This window comes from Panulirus ornatus, chromosome 11 (genome assembly GCF_036320965.1).
Source record: "Panulirus ornatus isolate Po-2019 chromosome 11, ASM3632096v1, whole genome shotgun sequence".
In the NCBI taxonomy this organism is placed as follows: Eukaryota; Metazoa; Arthropoda; class Malacostraca; order Decapoda; family Palinuridae; genus Panulirus; species Panulirus ornatus.
In genome coordinates this window covers 13,408,099-13,426,849 of record NC_092234.1, presented here as the reverse complement: position 1 = coordinate 13,426,849, position 18,751 = coordinate 13,408,099, and the positions used below count along the sequence as shown (strand labels likewise).

Here is an 18,751-nt window from a genome sequence, read left to right as displayed (position 1 = left end):
AAGACAATTCTCTGTATGATGGACTGCATTCTTAGTTGTGAGATAATGAAACATACAAGTGTTGTAAGATATCACAAAAGGGAATTGTTATCTTCTGCATTGGTTACAGGTGACAGATCTGTTGATGACCTGATCATCATGGAGAGCACCAAAGCCTTTTCTGGTTTATAACTATCCAGTTGCACTCACAAGAGTGTAGATATTCCATTGTTCAGTTTCTTAATCAACATGGGACAAAATGCAACAACATCATTTTGCTTTTTCCAGCAGAAGCAAACTACTGATCCTTTACCCCATGTCAAGGTTTTGTCGGTTGAAAGGGAGTGAAAATTAAGCTTATTTCTCGGAACTTTAGGCCCTTTTGCTGAGGGGTTAATTGATGTACTTGGATGAGTTATTATGATATTATCAGCAAGTATTATGATCTCTCTCAGCTTAGCAGGCCCTTCTGATTGAGACAAACCCTCTGGTGGATGGCTTGCTTGAACTGCTTTACCAGGAGCAGCCCATCAGATTTTTCAAATTATGTGACATCTTTTGCAGTCATTTGTGATGAATTGCACCCAACAAATAGGAGAAGGTACCCAACTCATAGAAGTTGATATAAGGTTTTATGTCTGTCTTCTTTCCTTCCTAAATTCACTGCAGTAATGTTCAGGTATGAGCTTACGTGCATTTTACATGGTATTTTTAACATTTATAATTCTCATTGATGAGAGGAAATTTTAGCATTTATTCATAGTGTTAGAAAGTTGCTATTTCACAGGGTATTGCTGGTATAGCATGTAAAGCCATCACATCATGTTGAATAAGGGTGCTTGGTTAATATAGTAAGAGGCATAAACTTACGGGCTTAGGTAAGTCCTTATCATCACCTTTTTTCGGTTTTCATTAGATTTTATGTAAATTTCACCATGATATAGCATGGTATATTGATGGTAAGCTGTATTGTTTCAGATGTAGTCCATACATAGGCATTAGATTGAAAAATTTAAAAGATTTAAAACGGACTACTAGACCAACAGATCTCCAGGACATAACACCTTCACTGGGATGTGTGTGTGTGTGTGTGTGTGTGTGTGTGTGTGTGTGTGTGTGTGTGTGTGTGTGTGTGTGTGTGTTTACTTACTTCAGTATTAACCTAACGGAATAGATTAGGTACATCCTTTTACCTTCTCTATTCAGGGCCTTATTCTATGGAGTTTGTTTTACTAGACTCTTCCTTCTTGTGGTGATACTACAAGTGAAAAATCACCTTTGACAAGGCTGTATTGTTGTCATTTGGTGAAAAAAGTATAATCTTGTTGAACTTTTTGCTCTTAAGATAGTCCATCAATTTCCCACTTCTGAGTGTAGAACAGCCTCTAAGCTGTAGGAGCCCCATAAATGAGGTGCTAGGGCTATATACAATCATGATAATATACTTTTGACCCTAAATCATGATTAGGTCTTCTTAAAAAATAGTGATGAAATAGATTTGGCAGATTTGTTCTTGAATTGTACTTAGATATATACAGTGGTGCACATTATGGCAGTTAATCTACTGCTGACTGTACAGTATATGAATTTGCTCGAAGTGTGGTGTTTTACTTCTTTATGTACATACAGGGGTAATTGGGGATCTAGTGGATGGTGTTGGAATACATCCTAGTATTTTCCCTTGGAATATTTGTTGGCATTTGCGAAGGATGACAAGTATGTGTATAACCTTATCTTTCAGTGCGTACACTTCTGCAACTATTCATAAAAGAACTGAAGACAGCTAGAGGAAACTTATGCTGAGGGGAAAAGTCTGCCAAATAATCGCCATGCATTATTTAGTATTGAGAGAATAGCCTTTGGAATTCTTTAATAAAATCAGCATAATTTTTTCTGTGTAGAATCTTTTATCAGTTTTATTTCTTGTGCATTAGTTTTTATTGAATGAATTTGCAAATCCTAATCCTTTTTTGTTAACTAGAAGCCTGCAACAAACATAGAAATAAAACTGAAATCCATTAAATGTAAGGTTTTATCACCCCTCCCAGACGTCCATGGAAGATAGAGACGCCACAGAAGTGTTAATGGCAGTTTTACAAGTAAAGTGAGAAATTAAAGTAAGTAATGTTGATAACAGATGGGCAGCTCTCCAAGCTGCAATGAATGAGCCTTTGCTTTTATTTCAGTTTAAAGGTCTGTTGCCTTTTTTGCAGTGCTGTCTTTGTTATCCTTTTTTCGTGTATCTTATTGATCCACTTTTTGTCCCTGGGTTCTTGTTTTGCTGCTTATGTGTATAGTCACGATAACTCATGGTGATGTGTGTTGGTGTTTTTGAGAATATCAGTGTTTTTCTTGTATTGTCAAATTATGAGTATTTATTTATAAGTACATGTGTGTTGAAATATGTACATGACTTTATTTGATCTGTCGAGCATTGATTTTATTGTTAACAATTTTTAATGAAAGAGCTTTGTAATACATTATAGCTTTACAGTTGTCATATATGTTGATTTGAAACATTAAAACTCAAGACCGTTTGATAACTTATAACTAGGATTATAGAAATGTTGAATATTAGATGCTACATTGAAGTGGGAAGAAGCTACTTGAGAACAATTGATATGGATTCTTGCTAAGGCCTTCACTTGTATAGAGTTCATCTCTCCTGCTCAGTATTTAGTGTTCTTCTTAACATGCGTAAGATAATAGCTGGGATGATAAATGTACTTTGCTATGTGCTGGGAGGTTAATCTATCTCTTTCTCTTTCCCCTTTTGTCTCACCTCTTTCTTTCTCTTACTGTCGCCTCTTCTCTTTCTCTCTCTCTCTCTCTCCTCTTCTCTCTCTCTCTCTCTCTCTCTCTCTCTCTCTCTCTCTCTCTCTCTCTCTCTCTCTCTCTCTCTCTCTCTCTCTCTCTCTCTCTCATCCTGTTTCGATACCTGTCTCTTAATGAATCTGTAGCCTATAATGTTGAATATGAATTTGCTTCCTTAGGGTTGATAGGGTATGCTTGATATATAGCTATGTGGTAGTTGATATGGTTGATGCTTTTTGACAATTGATTACTCTGATTTGATAATCATATTGTAACCGTAGATCCCTTGTAATAGTATTTATGCACTGTTTTATAAAGGAGTAAAAGCACCTGTTTGCAGAATATTATGTCAGCATATGATATATAATTGAGTTTATCAAAAGCAGAACAGTGTGTGTAGAATCTTCTCCTAATACAACACCTACAATATGTTTTCACTTGAGTGTTGAACTACAATATGTTTTCACTTGAGTGTTGAAGACTCAACAGTGGCACTGATTGACAGTAAATACATATTATTAACTGTCTTGACTGTCAGTGATGTGAAATGGGTATGAGGTAGTAGGATGATGTATGTAGAAGTTTGTTCAGATACATCAGTGAGTGAATGCTTCTACCTGATTGTAAAAGACTCACTAGTGGCACTGATTATTAGTAAAAGAATATCATACATTGATGTAAGGCAGATACTGTACATGTTGAAAAGATTACTTCAAGATTTCATGTCAAAACCAGATTGTACACTTCATCTTATCCTTACAGACGCAAATCCAATCTGTCCCTTAGTGGAGCATTGCCTGTCCATCCTGGAGTAGATGACATGAGAAACAAGATGAGCAAAATGTTTGCTTCTCGCCCAACTGCAAATGCCTTGCAAGCCAGGGCTCAAGCCATCAATGTCAGTTTGCCTGGATTCTTAAAGAAAAAATAGTTATATAGAAAAGTTGGTATCAGGTAATATGAATTTGAGTTTACCATATGACATTACTTGAAATGGATTGTGCAATGAAAATGATTGATAACTCGTACCTTTGATTGGGAGATAGAATATGATTGGTGAGATGGATCTGAATAATGTTTGGTGTAACTCTTCAAACAGTTGCCTGAAATGATTCTGTGTTTAAATGTTTAGATCGTGACTTGTTCATTCCTTATAATGATGATTGTAGCATTTAGAGGTTTATTTGGCATGATGATTTTTCCCTTGAAATTTACCCAGAGACTTTTCTGTTTTTCATTTTAGGTGATAGTTTGTGGGAATGTTTGTGAATTTTTGAAAAAGTATCTTGAAATATGAAAATTCAAGTTGCAGACACAGGTCTTACACTGGTACCCAACAAATGATGTTGCCATCCAAAAATTCTAGTATGGATTCTAATTCAGTTTGATAAACTTTGTCCCACCATTGCATGCTCCTCTGCTGCTTGCAGAATACTTTTGCAGGTAGAGCATGTTTTGCTCTTTAATTTGAGCTATAACATGCTGTGGGTAATATGTTTATGCATTAGATAAAAGTTTATTCATATGAAAATACCTGTCATTTCAAATGACACCAGTCCTCATGACATTTTTGGTATAGATATCTCCTATTATAATCTTAAGTAATGAAGGGTAGGGTGTATTTGTGAGAGTTACCACACCCTGTATATTTCTGTTTATATTGTGTCTTGTCATGTTATATAATATGCTTCCAAAGAAGTACTTGAATGCATGGAGACAACATGACTTAAATGCATGGTAGATAGGTGGCTACTTACTGAAAATTAAGTAGCAGATGCCTCACATGTTTTATGTCACATTTCTACCAGCTTAATCCTTGGTAGCAGCCATTCAGTTATACATGATGTATAAAGAAGATAATTTACAGGATTTTACATAAATCGAGTTAGATTTCTGGTAAGATAATTGGTATGAAAACGATATGCATATGATTTAGCCTAGCCTACTTGTGAGCATTATGAGTTCGTATGAATATACTTCAGAAATTTTTTCTTGATATAAATGAATAGAACTTTTCAGTTTATTATCTTATTTATATCAGACATCCAGGAATCCTCACTTACTGTTGCAATTTTTTGCCGAGTTCAGAGTATTATTTTTGTTTTTATCTTTTTTTTCTACTTTCAGTTTTTTCAGTTTCTGTCAATTTTATTTTATTTTTCCTCTGAACTTTTTGTTTTAGTGATGAATTAGTTGTTCTTAATTACTTTAATTTTGTAAAAATCTTAATCAGCATACACAAAATTTGATGCATTACTTTTGTTAAAGAGTATTTAAATAAGCCTGTTCTGTTTGTTAGAATTGGTCATTAGATGGTAATTAACATGTACTGTCCCCATAAACATTCTTTATCACGTGAGGGCTAGTGACTGTGATTATGAAAACTGATCATATCATCATTTGTACAAATCAACTAGATAGGAATGAAAGCGTAAAGGATTCATCAAGCTGCTCATGCCAATAAGCTTGATATTGTATCCTACTGCTCATTAGCTACAGTGTGATTTTTTTTGCATACTGCTAGTTATAATTCAGGTTATTGTTGGTAAGTAAAAGAGGAAACACCAGCTTAATAAAGATTTTGCTTATTTGTTAATATACTTTACTGGAGCAAAGTGTCTTTTCTGTATTGATGTTTGAACACATCAGAAAATACACTTCTTCTGACTACTACTTTGTATAATGCAGATGTAATAGATTTATTTTGTTAGAAGTCTTAAGCCTACACCAAATTTAGTATTTCATGTAGTCATTGCTCATTCAGTTATTCCATAGTGCTATCAGCTTGTGCTCCAGAGTATGCAGTTAAGTTATTAAAGTAATTGTTTATCTAAGAGAGAAAGTGATGAGACAGTTTAGCTTAAAAGGATGGGGTTTGAATGTGATTTATGATGCTTTCAGGAGATTACTTGTGTGCAACATACAAAACTCCTGTGTATTCTGCCATGTTTCACCTAGTTCTGCATCAAACATATTATCTAGTGGGAAAGGTAAAGATCTCTCACCAATTATTATTTTACCTTATATCACCTACTCAATGCTTATAGGACTCGATTGCTGAACTGTGGCTGCATCATAACCATTGAGGTTGGGAGGTGCTGCTACTGTAGTAGAGAACTCAGTGGATGACAAAATTAGAATTGAGTGCTACGAGGGGATACTTAAGTTTTCTAGTGTCCAAGCCTCACCCTGCCTTCTTGTGGTGACCTCGTTAGTACACACCTAGTTGTGGAACCAAAGGGGGAGGTGTTGCCCAAGTCCATCAGGGCAGTAGTTTTTCAAACAGACAAACACTTAATGGTACTGAAATTTTAGTTTATTGGACAAGCTGAGAGCCCTGCTGCCTCTGGGAAACACTGCATGGGAGTTACCCTCTGCCAATGTCCTGTCACGGGTGAGGCACTAAAGGATAAGAAGTGGCATTGGAGTCCATCAGCTATGCCAGGGAGCACAAGTTATGTGTGATTTTGGGTGATGGCCATGAAGATTAAAGGGATGACTTGTGAGAGTAGGAGGAAGCTTGTGAACAAATTTAAAAAGTATAGTTTGTATGTGCAGGGGATTGGGGATAACCATATCCTTGGACAAGGCGTATGAAGTCAAGATAAAAGTGATTAATGCATGTTATCAGAGGGCATGTAAAGGTGAGTGGTATGGATGGGAATAAATGAAAATTATCGGGGAAGGAGGAAAGAAGGATTTGCAGTTGTGCTGCGTCCGAGAGTATGGAAGGGTGCTACAAAGCATGGATGGAATGGATCAAGAATAGTGAGGGTGAAAGTAAAGATTGGAATTGTGAAGTAAGCATGGGTATGTGCATATGCGCATGTAAATATGAGGACTGTGCAAGGTACAGATGAAAGGAAGTGTTTCTGGTGAATTTTAAGTGATTGTATTAATGGGTTTGAGGAGAGAAAGGTGGCTGTAATGGGTGATATGAATGCGAAGGTGGGTTGTGATTTTATTGGCAAGATAGGTGGTAAATGGTGAGTGCCAGGAGTAAACAAATTTGGAAGTTATCTTGTGAATGTCTTTGTTAAGAGGGGTTTATTCCTTGCAGATACTTTTTTTCAGCATAAGATGATCCTTAGATATACATGGATGAGAAATTACCTGATTGACTCTGTGGCTGTGGATGAAAGGTTGTGCCTGAGTTGAGAGGATTCTTTGGAGATTCTGATCATTTTGCAGTTCTTGTGGAGGTGAGGATCAGGAAGATGAATCAGAAAGGTGACAGAAAGCTCAGATGAAAGTGCAGTTTATGTAGGAATGCAATGAAGTGTGAATATGTTTTGAATATTTAGAGAAAGAATAAAAGGATGGACAGATGAGATTAGAAATGCCATGGAAGAGAAAAAGAAGGCATGTGGTAGTTTACACGAAAGGAATGTATAAGTGGAAGCTCAGCAAAGGAAGAGGGAAGAACATGAGATGCGTAAGCAGAATGTTAAGAATCTGAGAGAGGAAGGTAAAGAAAGAGTTTAAGATTTTGGAGGAAAGTTGAATGAAAAGTTTGAACAAAATAAGAAATTGTGGTGGAAGGTGGTGAAAAAGGAAAGAAGTGGATGTAGGAGTGGACAGGTCATTGGAAAAGTAAGGAAGGGCAGTTGTTGACAAAATTCAGTCCAGTAATAACATAAAACATGAACATAACTGGATCTTCCAGTATATCCCTGATACCCCATGTGATTAATATCACAAAGTCTGTTCCAAGAGCTGGGAATGATGTATAGGTGCCATAATTATTTTTCTCGTGAGCAACTGTTTCATCTAAAGGGGTTTTATTCGCCCAGGTATGGAATTATGCTCACACATCTGGGATGGCTCATCTTCCACCATTCTATTGACTCGAGTGAAATCAAAAGCCATCCGTCTTGATTATTCTTCTTACATCACATCTGTACAGCCATTCCTTTCCGTACTTCACCATGATGCTACCCACTCTCAATTCTTTAAGTATTATTTTTGCTATTGTTCTTGTGATCTGTCTGCATGTGTCCCCGCCCCCAAGGTTTGTACCTGTGACATGTGTTTCATTCCACAGTTTCTGTGCAAAGATTGGCTACTTGAGGATTAGCTGTTATGGTGCCTCTTCCTCCTTCCCTCAGATCACTATGCTAAGGAATTCTCTTCCTTCTTTTGGCTTTGCTCACTTAATATAACCTTTCTTCTTTGAAGAATCAAGTCTGGAAATACCTTTGGAGCTCCATTTAATTTCTTTTTTTTTTCTCTCATTTTTATCTTTCACCCAAGATCTCCATGGTTGAGGCACACCCTTTCCATGTTGGTTGTTAAGATACTACAATAATTGATGAAAAATTTAAAGAATATATTAATACTTTTGTTTATGTTATGAGAGTATAATTTCCACATGAAAGTGTTGCAGTGATTCATTTATACAGTATGTGAGTACAATTTTTAATGTAAATTGTATTATACATGTGACAAAATTATAGACAATTGAATGTACAACTGTGGATTGGTACAGTGAAAAATAATTGAATTTGAGAAATGTTGTAATAGTTTTTTCTCTCAGGGTGTAATCTTTTGTATTAGAAAAAGCAATGCAAATTGGTGTAAGCAAATTTACTGTTACAGTCTGTGATAACTGATAGGAATGAAATTTGGGTGTGCTATTGGTTGATGGTTTCAAGAACAGGAGTATCCATCCAATTTATGTTGTACAGTAGAAGTGAAGATACAGGCTAAACATGGTAATATCTTGTCATTGTGTACAATTTGATTTTAGCCAGCCATGTAGATAGGTTAAAACTTTCTCATACATGTCAAAACTATCAGAATTCTTGAACTTGTATTTACAGTAGCCTCAACATCAATTACAGGATATGCATATTATTATCTCAAGGTTTGTCTCTTCACAAACTCTATAATGATTTCTTTCATAGCTCATTCTTTTCAGCAAGGAAGTAATTTCCTCAGCTATGACTTGGCTGGTTTTGTATAGTGTACCAAGTTTGATCCACATCATGGTAAACAAGTAGTGTCAATGATTTTTCTGTTGCCAAAACTAAAACGACTATAACAAAGATTGTATCTGTTGTTACATTTGTCATTATCGTTTAGGATTTTAGTTTTACTCTATTTGACCTAGTTTTAATGAGGAGTTGCATAAATTCAGGCCTATAGAATTTTGGACTTGGAGCACTCCAAGAAAGAACTATATACCTTTAGAATCATCATTTTTTAATATGAAATATGGATTTCTTTCTGTCAAGTAATTTAGACATTCAGTTGAAATATGTTTAACTTTTATGGGGACCATATGATTATCACAGTAATGAACTTACTTTGATAACTATGTGTTTATTTTGTGTGATGTTGGAACTTGCTAGATATATTTCCCAAAGATTCCACTGATGAAGATGAGGACTGTGGATAACGTTCTATTCAGATCATTACATATAACTTCTGATCTTTCTTATTGCCATAAGTTTAATGAATTATAGTTTTAGGATGATACAGCAATTTCATTTGCTTAAAGATTTATGCCAATTCTTATAAGATATGAAAAACCGAATTTGCTAGAGAATGCAAACTAATTGGCCAAAACACTTAGGTTTCAATAGATAATGATAAAGGTCAAAAAGTCTTTAGGTATATAGCACAAGTGGATGATACTAACCTTGGTAGACACTTGTTTCATTTTGGATGAGCATTGTTGACCATCATATGATGATAAAGTATTTGTAGATAATGTACCAACCTTGGTGGGCATGTTGATAGTTAGTGGAACTCACAGATCCCTACACCTAGAGTCCTAAGGGAAAATAGGGCAAGTTACTGGAAATACCATAGTACCATGAGAAATTAAAGCGATGACCATTCTTAAGGTGACAAATTTTCTTTGGTTACATTCATTTTATAACCTCATATTGGGGTTTTGAACATGTTCTTAGTAGTTCCATCTTATTTTTCAAAAATGTCATATTTGATTTTATCCCCATATATTTTTCATTTTTCATACTTGCTTACATATGATTTTTTGTATATACAAGTATTGTTGTGAATGCAGTGCTCATTTACAAAATAAATCTATTCTCTAATGCAAGCAGACAGTAGTCAAATTAAGTATATGATTGCCATAACAGCTTTCAGAATGCCCTGAGTATTGCCGTTTGGGTCATCAAAAAATGATGTAGAGTTGGTCAGCAACAGAAATGTTTTGAGAAGGATGAGATCACTTTAATTTTAGGAGAAGGTGTATATAACATGAGAGAGTAAAATTAAGTCGGCTTTACATGGACTCTGTATGTGAGTAGCATTTTTTAAAAAGAATCCAGTAGAATTTGAATCTAAATAATTTAGTTTGATATTCTGAAGTTAAAAGAATGTAATTTAATATGAATTTTCCTGTGCACATAAGACATAAAACATTAATCATCCTCATCCTAAAGCAATGTATCAGACATAATTTGAATGATAGATATATATTTTTTTTTCATTGGATGCTCCAGTCATGGACAAAAGTCAGTGTCAAGGCTGTTCCTTAATTGAAATATAGAGAGGTTGATAAAAGGGAAAAAGGATAGACAAGGGAAAGCATTTTTGAATTTTATAGGAAGTGAAAAAACGTGTCTTTTACGTGTCAAGATATAGTTATTGGGATAGACATGAGAGGGTAGAGAGTTCCAAAGCTTCGATGCAGGGAAAGGAACAGTTATCAGAACAGCTCACTCCTGAGTTGCCAGTTACATGATGCACCTGCTTGTTGAGTATTGCATGGTCTTGCTAGTTGTGGAGGCACACAAGCAGCCAGCTCTCAGAATTAAAATCCATCGTCATACCAATAAAAGAGGGAAAGTGAACCAGCATTGCACCATAGGACAATTGGGTCAAGTTTTGAAGTTGGCCTGAGAGAGTTGAGATAAGTCAGATTGTTTTTGATTCCTCTCTGTCAAGTAAATATACAGAGCTAGAGCCATCCTAAATGAGAGCAATACTCCATACAAGGATTTGGTTTTGGTGAATTATACATGACAGCTAGAGAATGGATGTGAGTGGATGTGGCCTTTCTTCGTCTGCTCCTGGTGCTACCTTGCTCACACAGGAAACAGTGATCAAGTATGAATATATGTGGTCTCAGAGGAGGTAGAGGATGTGTGGATCAGATGTTTGCTTTGAAGAATGTGTGTGAGAAATACTTAGAAAAACAGATGGATTTATAAGTAGCATTTATGGATATGGAGAAGGCATATGATAGGATTGATAGAGATGCTTTGTGGAAGGTCTTAAGAGCATATGGTGTGGAAGGGAAGCTGCTAGAAGCAGTGAAAAGTTTTTAACGAGGATGTGAGGTATGTGTACAAGTAGGAAGAGAGGAGAGTGATTGGTTCCCAGTGAAGGTCGGTTTGTGGCAGGGTGTGTAATGTCCCCATGGTTGTTTAATTTGTTTGTGGATGGGTTGGTTAGGGAGGGAAATGCAGGAGTTTTGGAGAGGGGTGAGTATGCAGTCTGTTGGGTATGAGAGGACCTGGGAAGTGAGTAGGTTGTTTTTCTCCAATGATACAGCACTGGTGGTTGATTCAAGTGAGAAACTGCAGAAGTTGGTGACTGAGTTTGGAAAAGTGCATGAAAGGAGAAAGTTGAGAGTAAATGTGAATAAGAGCAAGGTTGTTAGGTTCAGCAGGGTTGAGGGACAAGTTAGTTGGGATGTAAGTTTGAATGGAGAAAAATTGGAAGTGTAGTGTTTTAGATATCTGGGAGTGGATTTGGAAGTGAATGGAACCGTGAAAGCAGAAGTGAGTTGCAGGGTGGGGGATGGGGCAAAGGTTCTGGGAGCATTGACGAATGTGTGGAAGGAGAGAATGTTATCTCGGAGAGCAAAAATGGGTATGTTTGAAGGCATCAGAATAGTACTTCCAAGAGTATTATATGGTTGCGAGGCATGGGCTGTAGATAGAGTTGTAGGGAGGAGGACAATATGTGGTGTGAGGTGGTTTGATCGAGTAAGTAATGTAAGGGTAAGAGAGATGTGGGGAAATAAAAAGAGTGTGGTTGAGAGAGCAGAAGAGGGTGTTTTGAAATGGTTTGGTCACATGGAGAGAATGAGTGAGGAAAGATTGACCAAGAGGATATATGTGTCAGAGGTGGAGGGAACAAGGAGAAGTGGGAGACCAAATTGGAGGTGGAAAGATGGAGTGAAAAAGATTCTGAGTGATCGGGGCCTGAACATGCAGGAGGGTGAGAGGCATGCAAGGAATAGAGTGAATTGGAACGATGTGGTATACCAGGGTCGATGTGCTGTCAGTGGATTGAACCAGGGCATGTGAAGCATTTGGGGTAAACCATGGAAAGTTCTGTGGGGCCTGGATGTGGAAAGGGAGCTGTGGTTTTGGTGCATTATCATATGACAGCTGGAGACTGAGTGTGAACGAATGGGGCCTTTGTTGTCTTTTCCTAGCGCTACCTTGCACACATGAGGGGGGAGGGGGTTGTTATTCCATGTGTTGCGAGGTGGCAATGGGAATGAATAAAGGCAGACAGTATGAATTATGTACATGTGTATATATGCATATGTCTGTGTGTGTATATATATGTGTACATTGAGATGTATTGGTATTTATATTTGCGTGTGTGGACGTGCATGTATATACATGTGTATGTGGGTGGGTTAGGCCATTCTTTCGTCTGTTTCCTTGCACTACCTCGCTAACGCAGGAGACAGCGACAAAGCAAAATGAACAAATAAAATATATATGCAGACATTACATACATACACATGTACATATTCATACTTGCTTGCCTTCATCCATTCCTGTCGTTTCCCTGCCTCATAGGAAAACAGCATCACTATCCCCTGCTTCAGTGAGGTAGCACCAGGAATACAGAATCACTCTCAGTCTCGAGCTGTCATGTGTAATGCACCGAAACCACTGCTCCTTATCCACATCCAGGCCCCACAGACCTTTCCATGGTTTACTCACATGCTGTTTCCTGTGGGATGGGATGGTACCAGGAATGAATAAAAGCAAGCAAGTATGAACATGTACATGTTTGTGTATGTATAAATATATGTATACTTGCTATTGTGGAAAAGGCTGTTAGTTACGGAAAGAAATATTTTATTATCTGCTGCCACTTACATAAGAGAATAATGAGGGTGTGGGAGTAGTTTTATCCCAGAGTTTTCCAAATATCATCAGTTTGTTTGATAACTTGAAAAACATTTTGTTGATAGGGACACAGGTCATTTTTGAATGAGTTGATGTAATTTGGTTAATCTTTATGCTCTTTTGTACTCCAGACTTTCCTTTTTTTTTTTTGTTTAGGCAATATTTTTAATTTTAACTGTTCTTAATTCTGATGTTGAAGTAGTTTGAGAGAATGTTTGATAAATTTTTTAAGCTGGTCACTAGCCCAAGCTGTTAGTATACTCCTACAAAGGTATGTGCCACCTTATTGTATGAAAGGAAAGTGTATAAAGTTATTGCATATTTTTAAGGGTTTCCTTCAGTATGAATCACTTAGCCACTGGGAGGAAGAAAATTATTGTTATGTCTTCCACTGTAATATATTATGATGCGAGAGGGTCCTCTCTGACTGTGTCAGGGTATTTCTTGTAGAAAGTATCTCATTTTCCAGAGATCCAGCAAAATGGATCATGTTTCTGCAGTATGGCTTCATTGCAATGTTTAACACTTGTGAGACCCAAGTGATATCTTGAGGATTTGCCAGCATTTAATTATTGTGTTATTAGTAGAGTTGATAATCCTGTTATTATTAATCCCGAGATTAAGCTAAATATTCTTTCAAGGGAGGATTCCATTTCACAGTAGAAGAACTTGTAAGCAGGTGTTAACTTTAGGCTGTCAGACTTTGTATTGTGGGGTCCCATGGATGGGGGCTTATTTTACCTCATTATTAGTGAAGTGCAATTGAAAAAGTATTGAAATATTTTTAAGAACTGCTGGTTGTAAGAATGGTGTCAAACTGTATTGATGTATATTATTGAATTGGTTTTCCTTCCTTATGAAGGTAGGATCAGGAACAGATAAACAATAGACCCACTTGCACACATCCTCTCTAGCAGTCATTTACATCCTTTGATATTTGGAGATAGTTTGTGTAAACAGCTATTACCATGTACCAGTTGGGTTATATTGTGAAAGGCTCTTAAGAATGTGGTTTGATTCGTCCTGTTGTTTAATGATTTCAGAAGTGCTGTTTGAAAAATCTGAGAAACTTGGATAATAGTTATAAATGGGGAAAGGGATGTTGCTTATTGCCCCTGTTTATTTTTGCATGTATTTTGTGCACTTTTAATGTAGTTTCATGTATCAGGTTTGCAGTGTAGACCTTTATCTTTAAAAAGTTCATCCATATCTGTTACATCCTCTGAAAAAAATTAAGGTGATTAATGTGGAAGTTGAAATCAGACAAGTCCTATTTCAGTAGCAGATAATTTGAATTCTACATTTGAGTATGGTGCAACTTTAGTTTAGACATTAGAGAAAGTTTCAAAACCTGGATTTTGGGTTGCCACATAATACATTATCAAGGTTTTTGCCATGAGATCTTGTTCTTAGACTTACTATTTTCTTCAGATAGGTAATGAAAATTGCTAAAAGTATCATCATTTTATGGATATCTTTGCAAGGAATCAGAATAGTCATAATGGGAGTTCAGTATTTTCCAGACAGGCAAGTAGCCTGCTTGCTGTCAAAGTCCTAATCATTAGTCTTCAAGATTGTGGTAATATATAAGCTTTAGTTAAGCATACAGTTTGCTTAGTCTGTATTTTCTGTGATATGTGTTGAGTGAATATAAATTATTTATTGTGTAATATATAATTAATTTGTGTTTTTCCAGAGAGCAGTTCTTGCATGTTTAGCAGAGTGCAGTGTGGATTATGTTTTTAGAGCTGTTTAGTTGAAAATGAAATAAAGATTAGTGCTGACATGTCATGCAAATTGTATTTTGCATGGCACCTAAGATTTTATGCACTTCACTTTATGGATTGGAATCTCTTTGTAAAGATTATGATGAAAATAGTAGCCGTAGTATATATTGTTAGTAAACCCTACAGAAATTATTATTTTATCTTAGTGATTAGTTTACAAATGGTGCTTGGAGCATTTTGTGGAATCAACCTTATTTCCAGTAAGCGTCATAGAAAACTAGTTATCAATTTTTGTAAACAAGATGAATGTTTGTAAACTTAATGTCTGTGTATATCTAGATTAGCTATTTCATGTAAATCGTGTCCGTCCCAAAAAGAATGGTGTTTGGTAATCCTTTGCGGTGCATTGTTGTTCAACATTGATTACCAGATAGCATTGCACTAGCAACAGCTGTATTAGAGCAGCATCGTGTTTGATGTAGCATAACACGGGACTACAAAAGTAGCACTGCAAAAAATTTTTTCAGATCAGTCTCCTTTGTTTTGTAGCATATCATGTTGAAGGAAAAGTGATATTATCTTTTTTAGTGCAATATATGCATTAGCCATGTTTTTAATGTAGATGAATATTTACACTCCATTACAGTGTGTGATTAAATTCTTTTTTTTTTCATTAGAGATGTGCAAGAAGTCAGATATTTAAACCTGATTTTATATCCAGGGTAAAAAGTGCCTGTTTCTGCTGTTGGATATACTAGTTTTTAGATCATGCTTATAAAGACAATATGATTCTAAGGCTGGCTGTCTGTGGGAGATTTGTGGTTAGTTAACTTTCCTGCACTATACTAGCCATACATACTAGTTGATCTTAATTCACACTTAAGCAAATAAATTACTTCTTTCAAACAGGATTTGATCAGTAGGCACGGTGTAATATATAGGCAGTATCCCAGTTGTGGTTTGTGGGTAAATCCATTGGCTTCCTCATAAGGAAGAATGACTTTTTGCATACCCCCAGCTTACCAGTCTCTCCTGTATTAAATGACCAAATCACGAAATCAGCATTATTGATTGTACATGGATGAAAGCATGTAGCCCATTTTGTGCTCTAAAATCAACCCAGCAACAAGTTAGGCTATTGTTTTCACAGTATCTTATTCATCCATGACTTTCGTTGGAGCTTGATATTTATTTATTTGTTCATTTTTTGGAAAGATAGGGTCTGTTTTCTTCATACAGTATGTCAAGGATCCTTTTTATTCTTTTGTGTTTCATTGCATTTATCACTGATGATTTGTTTAGTGTGCTTTCATCTCATGAATTATGTATGGGGTGCAATTTGTTTCATTTGTAATATTCTGTCTTTTGTGGAGTTTTAGTCATCAGGTATGCTGTCAGATTTGGTTATTTTCTAAAACAGGATTAGCATCCATCTTTTCCAAATTTTTTTTTTTTCATGAATTGTCTTAATTGAAGGGACTTTTACTTTTTAAACATTGTTTAATTACAAATACTTGCTTAATTTTTAGATTTTGCTTTTACTTTTTTAAGCAATAAAGTGATTAGCATAAACCTAACACAAGGATAAAATGAAAGATCTTTAAAGATTACAATTTTAGCCCTAGTGCTCAATTGTATATATCTACATGTGTTTCCAACCCCTTGGTCCCTGGCAGCTCTATTTTTTTTATTTATTTTCCTTCCTTTTTACTTTGTATCCACTGCACCAGTCTCAAATATTAAAATTCTCTGACATCATTCGATAGTTGAACTAACTTTGCACTTAATTTCACAGCATTTATTTATCTCATTTGGCCCTCCTTTCAAACACCATTACCTTATCTATAGTGGGTAGAGTGGGTTCTTGTTTTGCTTTTTTTCATTACAGTTTGAATATGTTTTGTTATTGTGCTGTTTGTAGTAGGTGGGGGCATTTGAGAATATTGGTGGCTGAAATGATGTTCTTGCGTTTCTGACCATCATTGATGGTGTTGTCATATGCTACAGTTGTTACCTGTCTTTGCAATGAGCTTTAGGGAAGGACTTTAATGTAATCTTTAAGAGAGAACACCACTCAACCTGGCTAACAAGGGAAATCGATCTGTTGCTTTAGAAGGGGCCTATTTTTAAATTTCAGGGGAAAGCAAACAACCTTAGCCTACTTTCTTGTTAACATCTAGTTTTCACCTTTGTTACAGCTCAAAACACAATAAAATACTTTGTCATACCACATGAACATGACCAAATATAAATTGAATGGTGTATGGTTTGAATCTCACTTAAATCCCTCCAGAAATTACCAAGGAGTTACAAAGTCCTAAGATATACAAGCTTTTTTTTAACTCATGGGATAGTTTTTGGTAGCATTCTAGTCACAACCCCTTTTGCTGATTTTTTTTTGTTTCATTTTAAAACAAAGCAATCAGATGCTTATTTATATTTGAAGAACTTAACTGGCACTTTCCTTATAGGTACGCTACATGTATATTTTCCATACCTGGTGATGTTCGCATGTATTTTGCTCATTGGCTGAATCTTGTTTGGAAGAAGATTAAGAACCTCTAGTGAGTCATTTCTTTCTATGATGGAGGCCTGTAAGTAGGACTCCTTTGTTTTTTTCCTTTTGCTGATTTTTTTTTTTGTTTCATTTTAAAACAAAGCAATCAGATTCTTATTTATATTTGAAGAACCTAACTGGCACCTTTCCTTATAGGTACGCCACATGTATATTTTCCATACCTGGTGATGTTCGCATGTATTTTGCTCATTGGCTGAATCTTGTTTGGAAGAAGAGTAAGAACCTCTAGTGAGTCATTTCTTTCTATGATGGAGGCTTGTAAGTAGGACTCCTATGTTTTTTTCCCCTTGTCCCTCCCTCTCTCTTCCTTTACCTCATGTAGTATTGTTTAAATTTTTTTTGGGGGAAGGAATCAGCTGGATGTATCTGTCTAGATAAATGAGTTTTGGAATTGCAGTGTGGTTATTGAATTACTGGGTAGACGATGGTGAAAAGGGGTTCATGCAAGGTTATTCTACTTTAGGAACAGATGATGCATTTACACATTGATAACCATTGGGATATTGCTTAATTACTATCTTGAAGGGAGCAGGGTTTATTCATTTCCCCTTGTTCACTTACCATCTTAGCAGGAAGAAATAGTTTTTTGAGCTCAAAGCTCATTTTAGCAGTTATTATTGTTTGTATGATTGTATGAAAGAAATATTCTGAATTCAGAGAAAAGGCTATTTTAATACATTGCTGCCTTTGATGTTGCTGGAAATACAGGTTACCTTTTTCAGATGGTAAAATGGAATGACATCTTCTGTTTTATGTACAGGATTAAAGTATGGCACAAAAATGTACAATTTATATTTTTTAGGCTGTGAAGCAACATTCCAGGTGTGCAAGGTCTGTGCTTTATGATGAGGTTGCTGGGACTCTGAAAACTTTAACAAAATTTATATGAGTGACCTCTACAGTTTTTAAATAGAATATGTCTTGACAAGATCTAAAGTATGTTTCAAGTAGAGATCACTCAAATATTTGTTTTATCAAGTTAGGTAATTCAGAACTTCAGCAAGCTGACCAGAACTTGTGCCTTCCGAGATATATATCTGGTTTCTTAAAATTTAATTGAAATATACTCTTGATTATATATACGGTTAGTAATTGGAGTATTCTTAACCCTGTTTACAGCAAATGTATTCGTTTCTCTTTCTTACATGAAAACTTGAATCTGAATTGATAGAATACCAGCATTGTGTGCATAGGACCCCTTTTATGGGGGTCCTAGTGTTGTATGATTAATTGTTAATGTACTTGTTTATGTGCACATATCACTATACATATACTTAAATATACACTTATGTACAATGTTCCAACCACATTATCAAGCTACTCCTTTTATTGGGTCCTGGTGTTATATGATTAATTGTATGTATACTTATCACTACACATACACATTTTTTTTCATGCTATTCACCATTTCCCATGTTAGCAAGGTAGTGTTAAGAACACAGGACTTGGCCCCCTTCTCTGTTCCTTGTTTTGGAACATTAAAACGAAGGGGAAGAATTTCCAGCCCCCCGCTCCCTCCC

At 35.9% G+C, this 18,751-nt stretch overlaps 1 protein-coding gene across 1 annotated transcript in view; it reads left to right on the top strand.

The window, feature by feature from the left end:
• Nucleotides 1-18,323, top strand: part of LOC139751284 (RAB11-binding protein RELCH homolog) — a 72,680-nt gene extending 54,357 nt beyond the window's left edge. The window contains exon 11 of the mRNA XM_071666605.1: nucleotides 3,556-18,323. Coding sequence (XP_071522706.1) covers nucleotides 3,556-3,724 — 169 coding nt within the window. The 3' untranslated portion in view covers nucleotides 3,725-18,323. The remainder of the gene's footprint in view (nucleotides 1-3,555) is intronic.
• Nucleotides 18,324-18,751: the final 428 nt, after the last annotated feature.